We start from the raw sequence: 15,118 nt of genomic DNA, 5'->3' as shown, positions 1-15,118 counted from the left end.
TCCCTGGATCCGGAGAAACCTCAGTCCCTGGCTAGGTGGCTTACCAGCTGCGTGCCCTTAAGGAGCACAGGTCAGTTTCTCATTCCCCAAATGGGCTAGCCTACCCAGGATAACTGGTGAGGTGTGCGCCTTGAGCGGGGTCGAGCTGCTTCTTTTGAAGCCTGCTTCTGTTCAGAGTCAAAGGAGGTGCTGAGCAGAATCTCAGTGCCCAATGACACATGGGGTTCCGGGGGTCAGATGTTGGCTCTCAGGGGACAAATGTGGAGTCCTATCCCATGCCTCGTACCAGATCGCTCAGACTCACCAGGGTCTCCACCTCGTCCTTCTCCAGCGCCTTGTACCGGTGGTCCTGACCCAGGAAGGCCAGTTTCTGCAGAAACTTAAGGCGTCTCCCCATGGTGAGCGGGTGTCCAGGCTGCTCCACGGCCCGGCGTGAGGCCGGTCGCAGTCCCTGCCCGCGTCCCTGGGGCCCAAGAGAGGCCGCGGCTGCTGCGCGCCCAGGCTTCCCGGGCGGCCAGGTTGCCCGGGTGCTGTCTACCTGGTCCCCAGGTGAGCTCCGCCCCTGGGCAGGGCCGCAGCGGCACCGCCCTCTGCACAGCTGGTCCGCCCCGCCGGCGCCAGGACCCCAAACTCCCAGGGTCAACCCCAGGGATTCTGGAAGGACCAGGAAGCCACTGTGTGGTCTCAGAGCTATGGTTCTTGTCCAAACCTGCCCTGCCGTGTAAGAATCACCTGGAAGGGGGAGGGTCCTGAGCCAAAGCCTTACTTGGGGTAGTGTAGCTCTGAGCCAGTTCCCTGGTCTCTCTGAGCCACCTGGCTACATCTGTAATTGAAATGGAGCAGAAGGCTGAGACCTTACCTATAGGAACTGTACACACACACACACACACACACACACACACACACACACACACACACACACACACACGAGACCTATTTAGGTGTGCCCTTAGGAGCAGGGAAACTGTGGAAGATCTCCAACTTTTATGTTCGCCTGTCGTGCACACTCCTTCCTTGCAAATGGTGGGTGAGTGCTGTATATTTCCTGAATCTTTGGTTATTGCCCTGCCAAATAGCCATCAGGAGAGTACCCTGTTCCCAGGAAACCTGGGGGTCCTGAAGGTAGTGTGATGGGGGTATCATGCAGGGCTCACACAGAACATGCTTGTGTCAGCAGCATGCTAGTACACTGTGGTGGTCAGAGGGGTGTCACGCAACTCCCAAAGGCGCTGCAGGAACAGGTGTCATGTAACTGCTTTGGGTTGCCCAGTGTGTACTGAAGAAAACCAGAAGGCTTTAGGGTGGACCAGGGTCCCTAACTCCACACAACAGAGGTGGCCCTGGAGAAGGCTGGGCCATGCTCCATCCTGGGTTTACCTTTGACCATAGGCAATCAATCAACTGACTGGATTGTTTGTGTGACTAAAATGTCCCCTTTGAGCAAATATTTGCCACCTGCCTCACTGGCTCCCCCAAGTGGTGACCATTCCAGTCCTGGTCAGCCTGATGGGATACTTCAGATGGCTTCATGCCACCCCTCTGTCTTCCTGTCTTAAAACCAAAGCACCTCTCTCATGCTGCCCATCCCCCACCACAAAGTGCCTTCATCACACTGTCCATTCCCCACCACATGCCTGCTTCCATCGTGAGACCCCTCCCTCAGCATGTGACCACTCCCATCCCCAGGTCCATAAAAAGAGGAACTACTGAACTCCCTCTACTTTGCAGTCCAGGCCACGTAATTCCAGATGTGTGAGCGTGGGTGACTTTTCCCACCTCTCCATGAAGAGAGAATGATACTACCTATCTACCTGTATGAACTGGGGTCCCAGAAGGAAACAGCACCCTGAAACTGAGTGATCTGTCCCCAAAGATGTGGTCACAGGGGAAGTGGACAGGACCTGAAGTGACAATAGGGCCAATTGTGCATGTAGGGCCTCCTGGAGAAGGCAGCTAGAGAGGAGAGAGCCACTGTGTGCAAATGTGAGCCTCTGGGGAAGAAAGCGGCTCTGAGGAGAAGCCAGAAAGTCATCAGTGCCTCCTTGTGGGCTGAGTCCCTAGGAGAAGGGTAAGAAGGTATTCTGTGAAGCAATAGAGAAACTTCCAGGGCCTGTCGTGTTGCTGGTGAATGCTTGTGCAGTGTGAAACCTGTGCCCCTGCCTAACACTGCCCCACATGAGTTCTCAGGAGTCTGAGGCTCAAGTAGAGAAAGAACACTTGGGAACTTGGCTCCGTTATCTCCTGGGTCTTCTGCAGGTTGCCTCCTCTGGTTCTAAGAAGGATACTGTGTTGGGGTGGAACCTCTCACATTCCCGGGGGTGTTGCTGATGGGGCAAGGCAGATGCTGGCATCAGCAGCAATGGGTTGGTTGGTCAACACCTCCCCTGAACAGCCCAGCTCCTGGATTCCATCACCACAGTCCCACTTTCACCGGAGGTGTAGAGGCTAGAATTTGTGGGCAGGCATGAAAATGCACAGGAAGTGTGAGATGGGACACTGGGTGGTGGATGTCATGGAGCATCCCCAAAACAAAGCAGATCGTGCTGAAAGATCAGCATGGTGACTGGGTGGGCACACTCAAGCTTTGGACACTGAGGTTTCGGTTTGCGTTGTGGTGAGGACATGTCGTCCATACTCAGCTCTGCTAGAGTTTAACTTACTGAACCCTTGTCACTGCAGGTCATGTTCTTAGGACATCTTCACGACACTGTTAGCTACATGCAAAGTGTGTTGTTGGTGAGCTGACTCTGTGAGCTGGAGCTTTCTGGTCCTTTGGGTTTTTTAAATTTGTAGCTATGTGATCTCACAAAGGGGGGGAGTTCTGAAGTTTCCTTTCCAACTGTTCTTTTGTCCCATCGAGTTTGCTCTTCCCATATTAGTGTGTCTGGCTGGCCTCTCTCCACCTCTTTCACGCTTCATGCCTGCTTTTTGAGATGAACTCTCTCCATCTTTCATCTTTTACTTTGATCTGGAGTAAGCAGGGCTCTCTTACAGGTGTCCCCAGCATTGACACCTGGAGCTTCTGTTTCTTTTCGATCTTTCTGCTTAGTCTTGTCACTTGGCATACCACGGTTGTTCCTATAGACTCTGAGAAGTTTTCATTATTTTCTTTCTGTCTTCACCTTGGAAGATTCTAGAACCCACATTTTAAGGAATATCCTCAGACAAAGCAACCAGCTGGGAATTCCTAAGGGGTGCGTGTTGGAGATGGCCCTGACAACTGGGCCAGGGATAAGAGCCAAGGGCAGGGCCTGACTAGAAACATGTTGCCTTTCTTGAAATGTCTGCTCTGGACACCTTGAGCAACGAGTGAGGTCACACCAGTCACTCCCTTCACTCTCTCCTTGGACGTGGAGCCCTTTCATTCTGCTCCCAAGAATGCAGCTCTCAGAGCAGGCTTGACACAGTCTCAAGACAGCTGAAATTTATTTGGTCGTAAACTGCACTCCCGGGTTTGACAATTGAGGGCGTCCCCTTCAGAAAGGGCTTGCTGCCCACAGGTGTATTTCAGACATGTTTTAAGATTGTTGTGCAGGGCTGTGGGGAAGGAGCCACAAGCACACCAGGCTCTGTCCCTTCCTCTCCTGGTGGGTGAGACAGATTGCCAGGTTACGGTGAACATGTGTGGTGCAACACTAGGCAGTGAGGTAGCAGGCTGAATAACGGCTGGGTGAAGACATGTCCAGCCCTCATGTGTCGTTTTGTCAAGTAGTGACAAAATGCCTGACAAAATCGACTTAAGGGAGGATTTGTTTATTTTTTACCCACAGTTCCAAGAAATACATTTGATTGTGGTGGGGGTGTCGGGGGAGTCCTGGTGTCAAGAGACTGAGACAGCTGGTCACACTGCCTCCACAGTCAGGAAGCAGAGAGAGAAGGATGCTGGCACTCACCTGATTTTCCCTTTTCAGGAAGCCCAGGAGCTCAGGAGCCCAGCCCAAGGCTTGGTGCTACCCATATTTAGGGTGGTTCTTCCAGCCTCAATTAACCTAGATACCCCCTCAAAGACAGGTTCAAAGCTTTGTTTCCATGGTGATCCTAATCATGGAAAATCCTATCATGTTAGCCATCACATTCAAGAGTGGGCCTTTATCTGGAATGAGGATCTTCATAGATGCACTTATCCTAAGCCTCTGGGGTAAATTCAACCTGGGCTGACTATTGTTCTTGTTGTGGGGTATTCCCCAGAGAAGACTGCTGGGACATGGGCTTAGGTCAACAGAAAGTCTTTATTAGCCAGTTGGTGGTTACACTGGGTATTCAGGATTCCACTGTAGCACCGAGTTTTTTTGTTTGTTTATTTTTTGTTTTGGTTTGGTTTTTGATTTTTCAAGACAGGGTTTCTCTGTGTAGCTTTGGAACCTGTCCTGGAACTTGCTTTGTAGACCAGGCTGGCATCGAACTCACAGAGATCCACCTGCCTCTGCCTCCCAAGAGCTGGGAATAAAAGTGTGTGCCACCACCACCCGGCTGCACTAAGTCTTTCTCAGGGTGAGCTTTTAAGCACAAACCATGTTCTGGGTTGACACACTTCAGTTAACAAGAACAGGGAGCCAGAAGTGGAACTGCAGAAGCCAAAAAGTTAGTACACTTACAGACTTTCCCACAACTATGGACTTTGATGGATTAGGCCTTTTTTTTTTTTTTTTTTTTTTTTTTGGCAGGTGGTGCTGGACATGCTGAGTTTTACAGCTTGAGTGGCACTTCCGTCATGGAGTCAGTTGTGCTAAGGTCTCGGGGCCTACTAAACCTAGGACCCTGTTACCATTCTGACTCCAGAACTGGTGATGTCATCAGAAGTGACAGAAAGGGAAATAGGTGGTGAGGAAGGCTCAGAAGCTGAAGTGTCACCAAGGAAGACCTGAGGTCACCCAAACTTGGAAGGAGCAAGAAGGATCCTGCCCCAGAGCCTGCAGAGTGTGATCCTGCCAGGACCAGATTTCAGACTGACTTCAGTAACCGAGAGAACAAATACTGAGATTTTGGGCCATGCAAGTAGGTGCTGTCCACTGTTACAGCCCAGAGCCAGGGACAAGCAGCCATGCCACGAAGGAAGTATTATGTTAAAAAGAGGTAACCCAGGCTCAGAAAGACAAATATTGCATTTTCACTCTCAAACATAGAACCTAGCTTCTAATTATCAAAAATGAGTGTTTGTGGGTGACAGTGGAAGCCAGGAAAGGAAAGGGGTCCGTGTGACAGAGGGAGGGTACGTGAGGGAGGGAGACCAGTAGAACACGTGTGAAAGTAGACAGGAGAATTCTGGGGGGGTGAAATGGTATAGCAGGGGCAGGGCTGGGGAGCAGAGAGATGGGGGAGGATATGAACCCCCATAATGAAATTTGTATACTAAAAAAGGGGGGTAGGGACCGGAGAGATGGCTCAGCAGTTAAGAGCACTTGCGCTTCCAGAGGACCCAAGTTCAGTTCCTAGCTCCCATGTCAGGGAGCTCACAACCACCTGAAACTTCTTTGGCACACTCTCTGGCCTCTGGGCATCAGGCTTGTACATGGTACATTACATGTACATACATGAAGGCAAAACATGTATGCACATGAAATAAAATAACAAACAAATCTTAAAAAAGAAAAAACAAAACAAATAAGCTGGGTGGCCTGAGTGGGGCCTTCATGGTTAGTGGGGGGGATTTGGGGGCAGAGAACTGAGAGTGAAGAGAGGGATTCTGGGGGAGGGAAGACTATGCAGCAAAGGGCACAGCCAGTGTCAGAAGCAGTCACAGCTGTGACCCCAGTTCCTATATTTGCTCTCAGTTGTGGTCATGCTCGCAGAATCATCTCCAGACCTGTCCTGCTGTGACCACTCCTCCACAGTTGGGTGACACCAGTGGTCCTTCAGGATTCTCATTCTAGCAGGAGGGATAAGCCCTAGCCTGTGCATGGTGACACCAGGGACCCAGTGAAGGTGCCCGAGGACTCACTGGAGCCCAAGGGGTAAACACATAGCTCAGATGCCTGCCTCCCTCCCCCTCCTCCCACAGCCATAGGCATCTCTGTTTGGTCACCAGGTCACAGCAAGGGGTCATTTTCCCTGGGCTGGGGCAGGCCTGGGAACTCTTCCTTTATCATTCTTAGTAGCCACCATAATTGTTGACACCTGACACATAAATGCACCTATCTAACAAAGGATTGTTTTTCTTTTCTTTTTTTCTTTTTTTTTTCAGGAAGAAGGAAGAGCTTGGCTAGAAGGACTTCAAGGAATCTTCTAGAAGGTAGAGATATAGATGAAAATCTCTGAAATCTCTTTTCACACATCCTTTACAGGCCAGCTTCATTGTGGTATGGCAGGAATTTGTGGTTCAGTATAAATGGCTTCACTGGGCTGGAGAGATGGCTCAGTGTGTTAAGTGCTTGCTGTCTATGCAACAGTGAGGATCCAACTTCAGATCTCTAGAACCAAGTCAAGGCATGTCACAATAATGTGTGTCTGTGATCCCAACCCGCCCCCCCCCCAGCAAAACAGGACACAGAGACAGAGGCTCCCTAGAAGTACCTGCATTAGCCAGCTTGCCGTATGCATTGGTGAACAAGAGATCTTGTCTCAAACAAGGTCAAGGGAAGGACTGATACCCAAGGTTGTCCTCTGATATACATGTACCCCCACTCTCACATACAAAGATGAAGATGAGGAGGAGGTAGGCAGGTAATTAAAGAAGACATTTGTCTCCCGGCGTGGTAGCTGGCACACGTCTTTAGTCCCAGTACTCAGGAGGCCCAGGCAGGCCCATCTCTGTGAGTTTGAGACCAGCCTGGCTTACAAAGCGGGTTTCAGAACAGCCAGGACTACACAGAGGAACCTTGTCTCGAAAACCCAAAAAGGAAAACAAAACAAACAAAAACAAAGACATTTGTTATGGCCTCTGGCTTCTGCATGCTTACACACACATGCATATATACATAAGAATAGATATACAAATAAAAGTAAAAATAAATTGCTGTTCTTCATGGCTCCCCGTGGACTCATTTCCCAAACCTGTAGTGCTGGGAATACCTTGAGACCTGAGCCAGGATGCAGGTATCTCCCTGTAGTAACTTAGCACTAGTCTAGGCCCACAGGCCCCTTTGTCACCCTCTCCATGCCCATGGCCCTCACTCCTGGTTGCTGTTCAAAGGACAGCTGGCCAGTCCTTCCTTCCAGCCTTGATCATGGGTTTCTCATCCAGGAATGGTCTCCCCAAGCTATTTGTGGGGTTTTCTCTCTTTTTCCAGACTTAGGCATAAGTTTCCTCTCAGAGAAGCCTTCTGGGAACCCTATTGTGGCTGTTCCCTCTGGTCATTGTACACCTGTTTTCTCCAGTTTGAAACATCCCCTCGTTGAGGGAGGAGGAGGCTCATGAGAACCACAAGAAATTTAAAATAATCACAAGGCCCCTCCTGAGGTTATATAGGCAGTGGACAATTGCTGGGGAGAGGGGACTCTTCAGTGGAGCTGCCTACAAACTGTGCAGGAGACTCCCGAGAGGTAGGGTTTTGTGAGTTGTCATCTGTGCTGGGGTGGACTTCCCAGTCTCCTGTAGGTAACCCCAATGTGGTCACTGACTCACAGAGGGACTGGGATGGATTCCTTTCATTAGTGTGTTACCGTCCTCTCTATCTGAGGTGAATGAAGAGACTCCCTAGGGAAGTCCGACGGTGTGCACGCCTCCAGATAAATTCTGCATCTTTGTGAGTTCTGTAAGGTCAAAGCAGGTAGGTCAGTGAGAAAAAACCTCTGCAAGGTCATGAGACACATGCACATAACATTGCCAATCATAAAGGGGAAGCAGTCACCTCACAGGGAGACACCTAGCAGGAGCCAACCTAGCTGTCACCCTGAAGGGACAGGGGTGTTCTATGCCCTGGTAGGGCAGATGCATGAAGGAGGGCTCATGTCACCTTAAGGGTGTTCCTGCCTAAAAACCCAGCTGGAATCTCAGTTCTGTGGTAGTGAGTGAGTCTTCTTGGGGAGTGTTTCTTTTTGTTGTTGTTGTTCTTTCCTGGAACTCTGTAGACCAGGCTGGCCTTGAACTCACAGACATCCATCTGCCTCTGCCTCCGGAGTGCTGGGATTAAAGGCACAGGTCACCACTGCCCAGCTGTTGGAGAGTCTTTGTATCCACCCCAGAGAGGACAGTGACAGACTGAAGAGAATATTTCACACACATCCAGATTGGCGAGCCATGAGAAGATCAGCCATGTCCAGCTTGGTGAGATGGTGAGAATATCAGGATCACTTATATCCAGCTTGGTGAGATGGTGAGTGTACTGGGATCATTTCCAGAAGCATGGCTGCCTTGAAGGTAGCTACACCATCAATGATTCCCACCCCAGCATGGGTGATGCACAGATGAGTCCCCATCCAGTCAGCCTTCTCCTGAACACTCTAGTGTCTCAGTCAGCAAGTGGCTGAGATCTCAGGTAAGGGTCTGATGTCCCCCATCCCCATTCTACCAAGGGTCTCAGGGGTCTGGGTGATCACAGCTGCTCTGAGTCTGAGTCATAAATAGCCACCTCACAGTGTTACATAAGGGGGACACCAGTCCCAAAGGAAAAGGGTCCCAGAAAGTACTAGCTCATTTCTTCAAAACTATGTAGTCATCAGGTATCAGGAAGAGGTTGCAGAGCATTCCAGAAAGAAGGTGATGCAGCCCAATGAAATGCGGCTCATGATCATGGAAACACAGAGAATGTTTTTACCTTCTGTCATAGATGGGGGAATGAATGGAGGGAGGGAGGGAGAGGGAGGAAAGAAGGGAGGGCGGAAGAGGAAGAGAGAGGGAGGGAGGGAGGGAGGGAGGGAGGGAGAATTCTAAGCTCCCTCTCCAGCACCATGTCTGCCTGCACACCACCATGTCCCATCGTGATAATAATGGACTGAACCTCTGAACTGTAAGCCATCCAATTAAGTGTTTTCCTTTATAAGAGTTGCCATGGATTACCAGCCTACAATCCACACTGCCAGAGAAGCTAGTAAACAAGGAGGACCCTAAGAGAGACATACATGGTCCCTTGGAGAAGGGGAAAGGGTCAAGATCCCCTAAGCAAATTGGGAGCACGGGAAGAGGGGGGAGGGAGCTAGGAGAATGAGAAGGGGAGAAGAGGAGGGATGCAGAGGACATGAGGGAGCAGAAAGGTTGAGTCAGGGGAAGAATAGAAGATAACAAGAAAGGAGATATCATAATAGAGGGAAACATTTTTGGTTTACAGAGAAATCTGTCACTAGGAAAATGTCTGGAGATCTACAAAGATGACACCAGCTAACAATCTAAGCAACAGAGGAGAGGCTACCTTAAATGCCCTCCCCTGATAATGAGATTGATGACTGACTTATATGCCACCCGATAGCCCTCATCCAGCAGCTGGTGGAAGTAGAAGCCGACACCCACAACTAATCACTGAACTGAACTGGAATCCAGATGCAGAAAAGGACGAGTGAAGAGCAAAGGGGTCCAGACCAGATTAGTGAAACCCACAGAAACAACTGACCTGAACATCGGGGAGCTCTTGCTCCCCAGACTGATAGCTGGGATACCAGCATGGGACTGATCCAGTCCCCAGGAACATGGATTTCATTGAGGAAACCTCTGAAATCTGCAGGACCTCCTGTAGTAGTTCAGTACTTATCCCTAGCATAGGTATGGACTTTGGGAGCCCATTCCACATAGAGGAATACTCCCTGAGCCAAGACACACAGGGATGGGCCTAGGCCCTATCCCAAAGGATATGATAGACTCTGATGACACCCTATGGAAGGCCTCACCATCCAGGGGGAGCAGAAAGGATATGTGATAGGTAGGGTTTTAGTTGGGGGTGGTGGTAGGAGAGGATGGGAGGGAGAAGGGAACTGGGATTGTCATGTAAAACAATCTTGTTTCTAATTCAAATAAAAAAAATCTGAGGAAAAATAAAAAAAGAGTTGCCATGGTCATGTCTCTTCACAGCAATAGAAGCCCTAACTAAGACAAAAATAAACACCAGGAAGAAACAGCATGCATGCTCATCTCCCCTCCTGAGCTTCCCTGTGCCCCACCCCCCAGAATGTCTGTCCTCTACAGGCTGTCAGCCCCTTGAGAGTCAGGCAAGATCTGCCTTTTCCCAATGATACCCTAGCCTCTGGAAGAACGTCTGGTACATAGTAGGTGCTTATGGTCTGTTGCTAGATAACCAAATGAGAGAGCTACAGCTAGCCTTAACTCAATATGTAGCCAAGGATGAAGTAGAACTTTTGACCCTCTTGCCTCTCCCTCCTAGCTGCTAGGATAATAGGTGTTAACCCAAGAAGCCAGTTTATGCCATGCTGGGGATTGAACCCAGGGCTTTTAACATGGTAGGGAAGTATCCTACCAATTAAACTACACAGCCAGCCTACAGAGAGACTTTTGGTCCAAATTTGGACAGTGCAAGAAGAGCAGGAACCAACAACCTGGTTTAACCAATAACATTAAATCTACAGAGAGCCAGAGGATGGAGGGGCTTATGGCTGGATAGTGACACCAGTGGCAACCCTGCAGAATGGAACCTGGCTCTGTGCTTAGGTTCTGATCCTCATTGCAGTTTGGCATCCCATTCTACAGCAGAGGAAATAGTATCAAACAATGAGGGGCCCTTCCCTTTCCAAGTCTCATGTCCAGGCCTTCTGGGAACCAGTCAGAGACAGGATCTGAGGTACAGAGTGGCTGAATAACTACCATAGCCACACAGGGGAGAGCAGAGGGACTGTCAGATTTCACGGCTCTGTTGTCTGTAGACTCTCTAACCACAACAGCCCCAGGTGGGGCCATATCTACCAGCCCATCTGTATAACTCTCCATCCACCTGTCTGTCTGATGAAAACCAGTTCAGTGACTCCTCCTGCAGGTATGGTAGGAGGCTGGGGGTCAGCGTGAGTGTGGAGATGAACCAGCACCATGCTGATTCTTGGGTCTCTCCTTGGAAGCACTCAGTCTTTTTTGGAAAGGCAGGTCTGACCTGTCCCCTTGATCTGTTACTGATTCACCACCACTGACAATTCAACACCTACTGTGCACCTAGAGAGATGCCAGGGTCAGAGATGCACGATCTTTCTCTTTGTCCAGGAGAAAGAAAGCCATGAAGGCAAGGATCACAATATCACCTTGCAGGACCTGAGAACACAGTGCCATGTTGGTCTATCTGGGAGGCCCAGGAAAGGGTGGTGGCAATGGGTCTGATGACCTTGGAGGGGTCTTGTTGGGGGAGTGCAGATGCCATAGGCGAGGGACTGTTACATAATACTTAAGGCTCTTGGTTGGACCAGAACAAGGCCAAGCAATCAACAAGCTTTCTCTTGGCCTGCTTTGGAGGAAACACCTATAGATATGGCTCCCTTCCCCAGCAAAAGATAAGCATCACAGCCTCCATGTGACAGCAGGGCTGAGCTCTGGTCCCAGAGAGACTCCCAGGGTCATTGGGACCTTGGACCACATACCTTACCCTCAGTCTCAGCTTCTTATCCATATGGGGCACAGAATGTCACAAAGGACCCATGAGCATCCCTAGTGTGGAGTGCCTAGGGGACCCAACTAGGCTGCCAGGTGTGCCTGGGCAGAAAGGGGAGCTCGGAGCCTCCAGCCACATGCTGCTGGGATGGGCACAGCTGATGGTTGAGGATGAGCATCTCTTGACCCCTACAGTGCATCGGTAGTGTTGAGCTATTCTGGGACCTGGCTGGGGAGGGGACATCACTGTCCATAGTGAGATCCTCAATGGAGAGTCTTTCATGGGAGCCCACAAGCTCCAGGTTCCTCCATTAGCCTTTGGGGCTGTAATGTACGTTATGTTGGTAAATTGCACACTGCTTGAACTTGTGGAAAGCCGAATCAGGGAGCAAGGAGGCCTTTGTCTCCTCCCAAACCCCCTGGTCAGGCTGCCCCCTGGCACTGCACACCCCCTTTTCCAGTGGCTTGTGATACTGGGCCAGTTGCCCATGGCCTCAGGGGGTGCTGGAGTAAGGAGAGGGTGGAAGGTAACCGAAGAGGGAACTCCATTAATGCAGCTAAGGGAAAAGTGTCACCCATGGTGGGGTGACACTTTTCAATGATGTGTCTCCTTTGGTGTCACCCTGCAAGTAACCCTTCACCCATGTTCTGTAAGTATCCTACTTTGTTTTCTACTGCTGAGATAAAACATGGACCAAAAACAACTTGGGGAGGAAAGGGTTTATTTGGCATACATATTCTGGGTCAGAGTCCATTGAGAGAAGTCAAGGCAGACACTCAAGCAGGGCAGGAACCTGGAGACAGGAGCTCCAGCAGAGGCCATGGAGGCTGCTACTTCTGGCTTGTTCTTCATGGCTTGTCCAACCTGCTTTCTTTTGAAACCAGAACCATCAGCCCATGGGTAGCAATGTCCCCTAGTGGGTTAGGCCCTCCCACATAAATCATTAATCAAGAAAGTGACCCACAGCTTTCTCTATAGGCCAGTCTGATGGGCACATCTTCTCATTTGATGTTCCTTTTCCCAGATAACTCTAGTTTGTGTCAAGGTGATAAAAAACAAAAACAAAAAACTAAGCAGAACAGTAATCAAGGACAACAAACCCATTGGTGACCTTATTCTTTCAGCTGTGAAATATATACATACACATATATTTGTGTGTATGTATATATATATACATGTATATATGAATACATGTACACACATATATAAATAACTATTAAATAAATATTAAATAAACCAATCTCTAAGATTTTATAATCTTGAGGAGACTGGTTTATAATCTTAAGGGTCAGGGTCATAATCCAACAGTTTATATTTGAAATATACCAGTAATGAACCTTGTTGATTTCACAGAGGGGAAATTCTGACTTCTTGATTGGAGCCTGGGTAACAGGAGCAGGAGGCTTCCTGTGGCATTTTAGTGGCTGCTGGTTGTTGATAGCATGCAGGTGGTGGACAGGTGTTGACTGGCTCAGTTGTGACTAGTGAAATGAGAGACAGTCATCCTGCTCCTCCTCCTTTCTCCCCGGCTCCAAGACCGGCTAGGGTGGCACTCCTTCATCTAAGGGGTAGGGTGTTGCCCATCTCCAGGCACCTGTTGAACCACTCTGAGTGTGACCTGGTGAGAAGCCAGAGTCACTGTGAGCAGGAGAGACAGGTGTGGGGTCGGTGTGGATTGGGGAGGTGGCTGTGCCTGTCCCCAGCTACAACATTGTAAGAGGCTCCATTATTGTGTGAGACTGTGGCCTGCTGGACTTTCTCTCCCTAGTCTCAGGGTCCAGGGCAGGAGATTCCCAGCATGTAGATCCAAGAAGCTTCTGACAGACTTCACAGGGTCTATCTGCCAGCCTGTCCCCTTGTATTGCTTCAATTTTGTTGCTTACAAACAAGATAAACCCACTGAGCAAGTCCAAACCAAGTCAAGGGAGCCAGATACTGAGGACCCTGGAGTCCCTGCCTTGACTGCCATGGGTTAGTAGCCAGTCTGGAACATGGCCAAGAGCTGTCCATACTCCTGTCCCCCCCCCGCCCCCCCACCATGTGCAAGCTTCTCCTCTCCCTTTCCTCTTCCCCTCCCCCCAGATCTGTCTAACCCACTCTCCTTTTTCCTACCCTGAGATTAAACCTTTCACTACTGGCATTTCACTTAATCCCACAGTAGTCAGGGGGAGGTGTGGGTTTTGTTGTTCTAAGGGCTGGACAGGCCAGAGAAGCTGCACAAGGTTACAGGGTGAGGGTCAGGCTCTTAAACCAGGCTCAGTCATGTGATATGTTTCTGCTGTCTTTAGCTACTTGGCTGGTAACCACTGGGGATGGCTGCCCCAGAGACCAATACTCAGAAACTTAGCTCAGACATTCCCCACCTCCAGGAAGCCCTCTCCAGCACCTCCCCCAGAGCCTATGAATGGCTTATCTCACAGCACCGGAAGGCACAGACACAGTGCACCACCTTGACTCTGCCAGGTTAGGTCTCTGTGCCTATAGGAAGGAGGATTCTGGGGACAGGGGTCCTGTCTACTCTACCCACGGTCATGCGACTGCCTCATAGTAGCCCAAGAGGACCCTCCCCGGGGGTCACAGATGCAGTATATATCCTGCCCTCAGGCCACTGAAGGGACCTACCTGCTCTTTGCTTACATCACCCAATATACTGATCTTGTGAGAACGTTCTAGGGGAAAAAAGGTCAGGGGTGGGGAGTTAAAACTGGAAGAGCTGATGGAAAACCCCAGAGAGGACTGGGCCAAGCTCAGCAGGACCAGAGCACAAAGAGATTGTTTAATTAAGTCTGCTCCCACAGGGAAGTCCTTGTTAAGGGACTTGGCCCAGGGGAGGCCACTGGCCTGGGGCAGCTCCCAGATCACTTACTCTCCCCAGCTTCCCAGTGCCCCTCTTTGCTGTGGGGAGATACACTGAGGACTCTGGCTTCAGGAGGTACAGCATTCCTGCACTCCTAGCCAGCCAACAACGGGTAGCCTCTAGCATGGCACATTTGAGGATATTGAATAGTTAAAGCCCTGACTCAGGCTTGAGATGGCTCTGCGGAAAAGATGCTGCTGACACCAAGTCTGACAAGCCAGCAGAGGCCAATTCCCCACACATGGTGGAAGGAGAGAACCCACTTCCATGAGTTGTTTTGTGGCCTCCCACAGTCTCCCACTGTGGGAGGCACGGAGGTCCTTGTCTACACAGACAAGCACTAGGGGAACCTGGAATATTAAACACACAGGACTGTTCTTTCAAAGGAAGGGATGCATAACCTGTTACCCGTCCAGAAGGCTGGGAGGGGATGTGGTTAACAGCCTGGTGACCTTTTCACTGTCTGTGTGGCCAAGACCACAGCAGATCCTTCTGCAGACTTTTTCTGTTTGCTCGTCAATCTTTAGAACCATCTTTACGGAAGGTGTCACATGTTGTCAATCTACAGAACTCATCTTCATGGAAGGTGCCACATGTAGTTTACAAAGAGTTTTGATATAGTCACATCTTTGCGTTATTGTACACCTGAGATTGAGTTAGTTATCACCAGGGACGTTTTCACCAAATTGTGCTGTGCTTAAATATGCCTAAAATAAACTATACGGAGTCATTCCTCAAGTGTGAGCCAACACCAGCTACTTATTCATATTGAACTGAATGCCTTTTTTGTTTGTTTGTTTGTTTGTTT

At 49.9% G+C, this 15,118-nt stretch overlaps 1 protein-coding gene across 1 annotated transcript in view; it reads right to left on the bottom strand.

The window, feature by feature from the left end:
• The window catches only part of Atp2c2 (ATPase secretory pathway Ca2+ transporting 2), a 58,477-nt gene extending 58,080 nt beyond the window's left edge, over positions 1–397 (bottom strand). Inside the window, exon 1 of the mRNA XM_027410751.2 lies at positions 305–397. Within this exon, the coding sequence (XP_027266552.1) occupies positions 305–397 (93 nt within the window). The remainder of the gene's footprint in view (positions 1–304) is intronic.
• Positions 398–15,118: the final 14,721 nt, after the last annotated feature.

This window comes from Cricetulus griseus, chromosome 3, assembly GCF_003668045.3.
Source record: "Cricetulus griseus strain 17A/GY chromosome 3, alternate assembly CriGri-PICRH-1.0, whole genome shotgun sequence".
In the NCBI taxonomy this organism is placed as follows: domain Eukaryota; kingdom Metazoa; phylum Chordata; class Mammalia; order Rodentia; family Cricetidae; genus Cricetulus; species Cricetulus griseus.
This window is presented reverse-complemented; position numbering and strand designations above follow the sequence as displayed.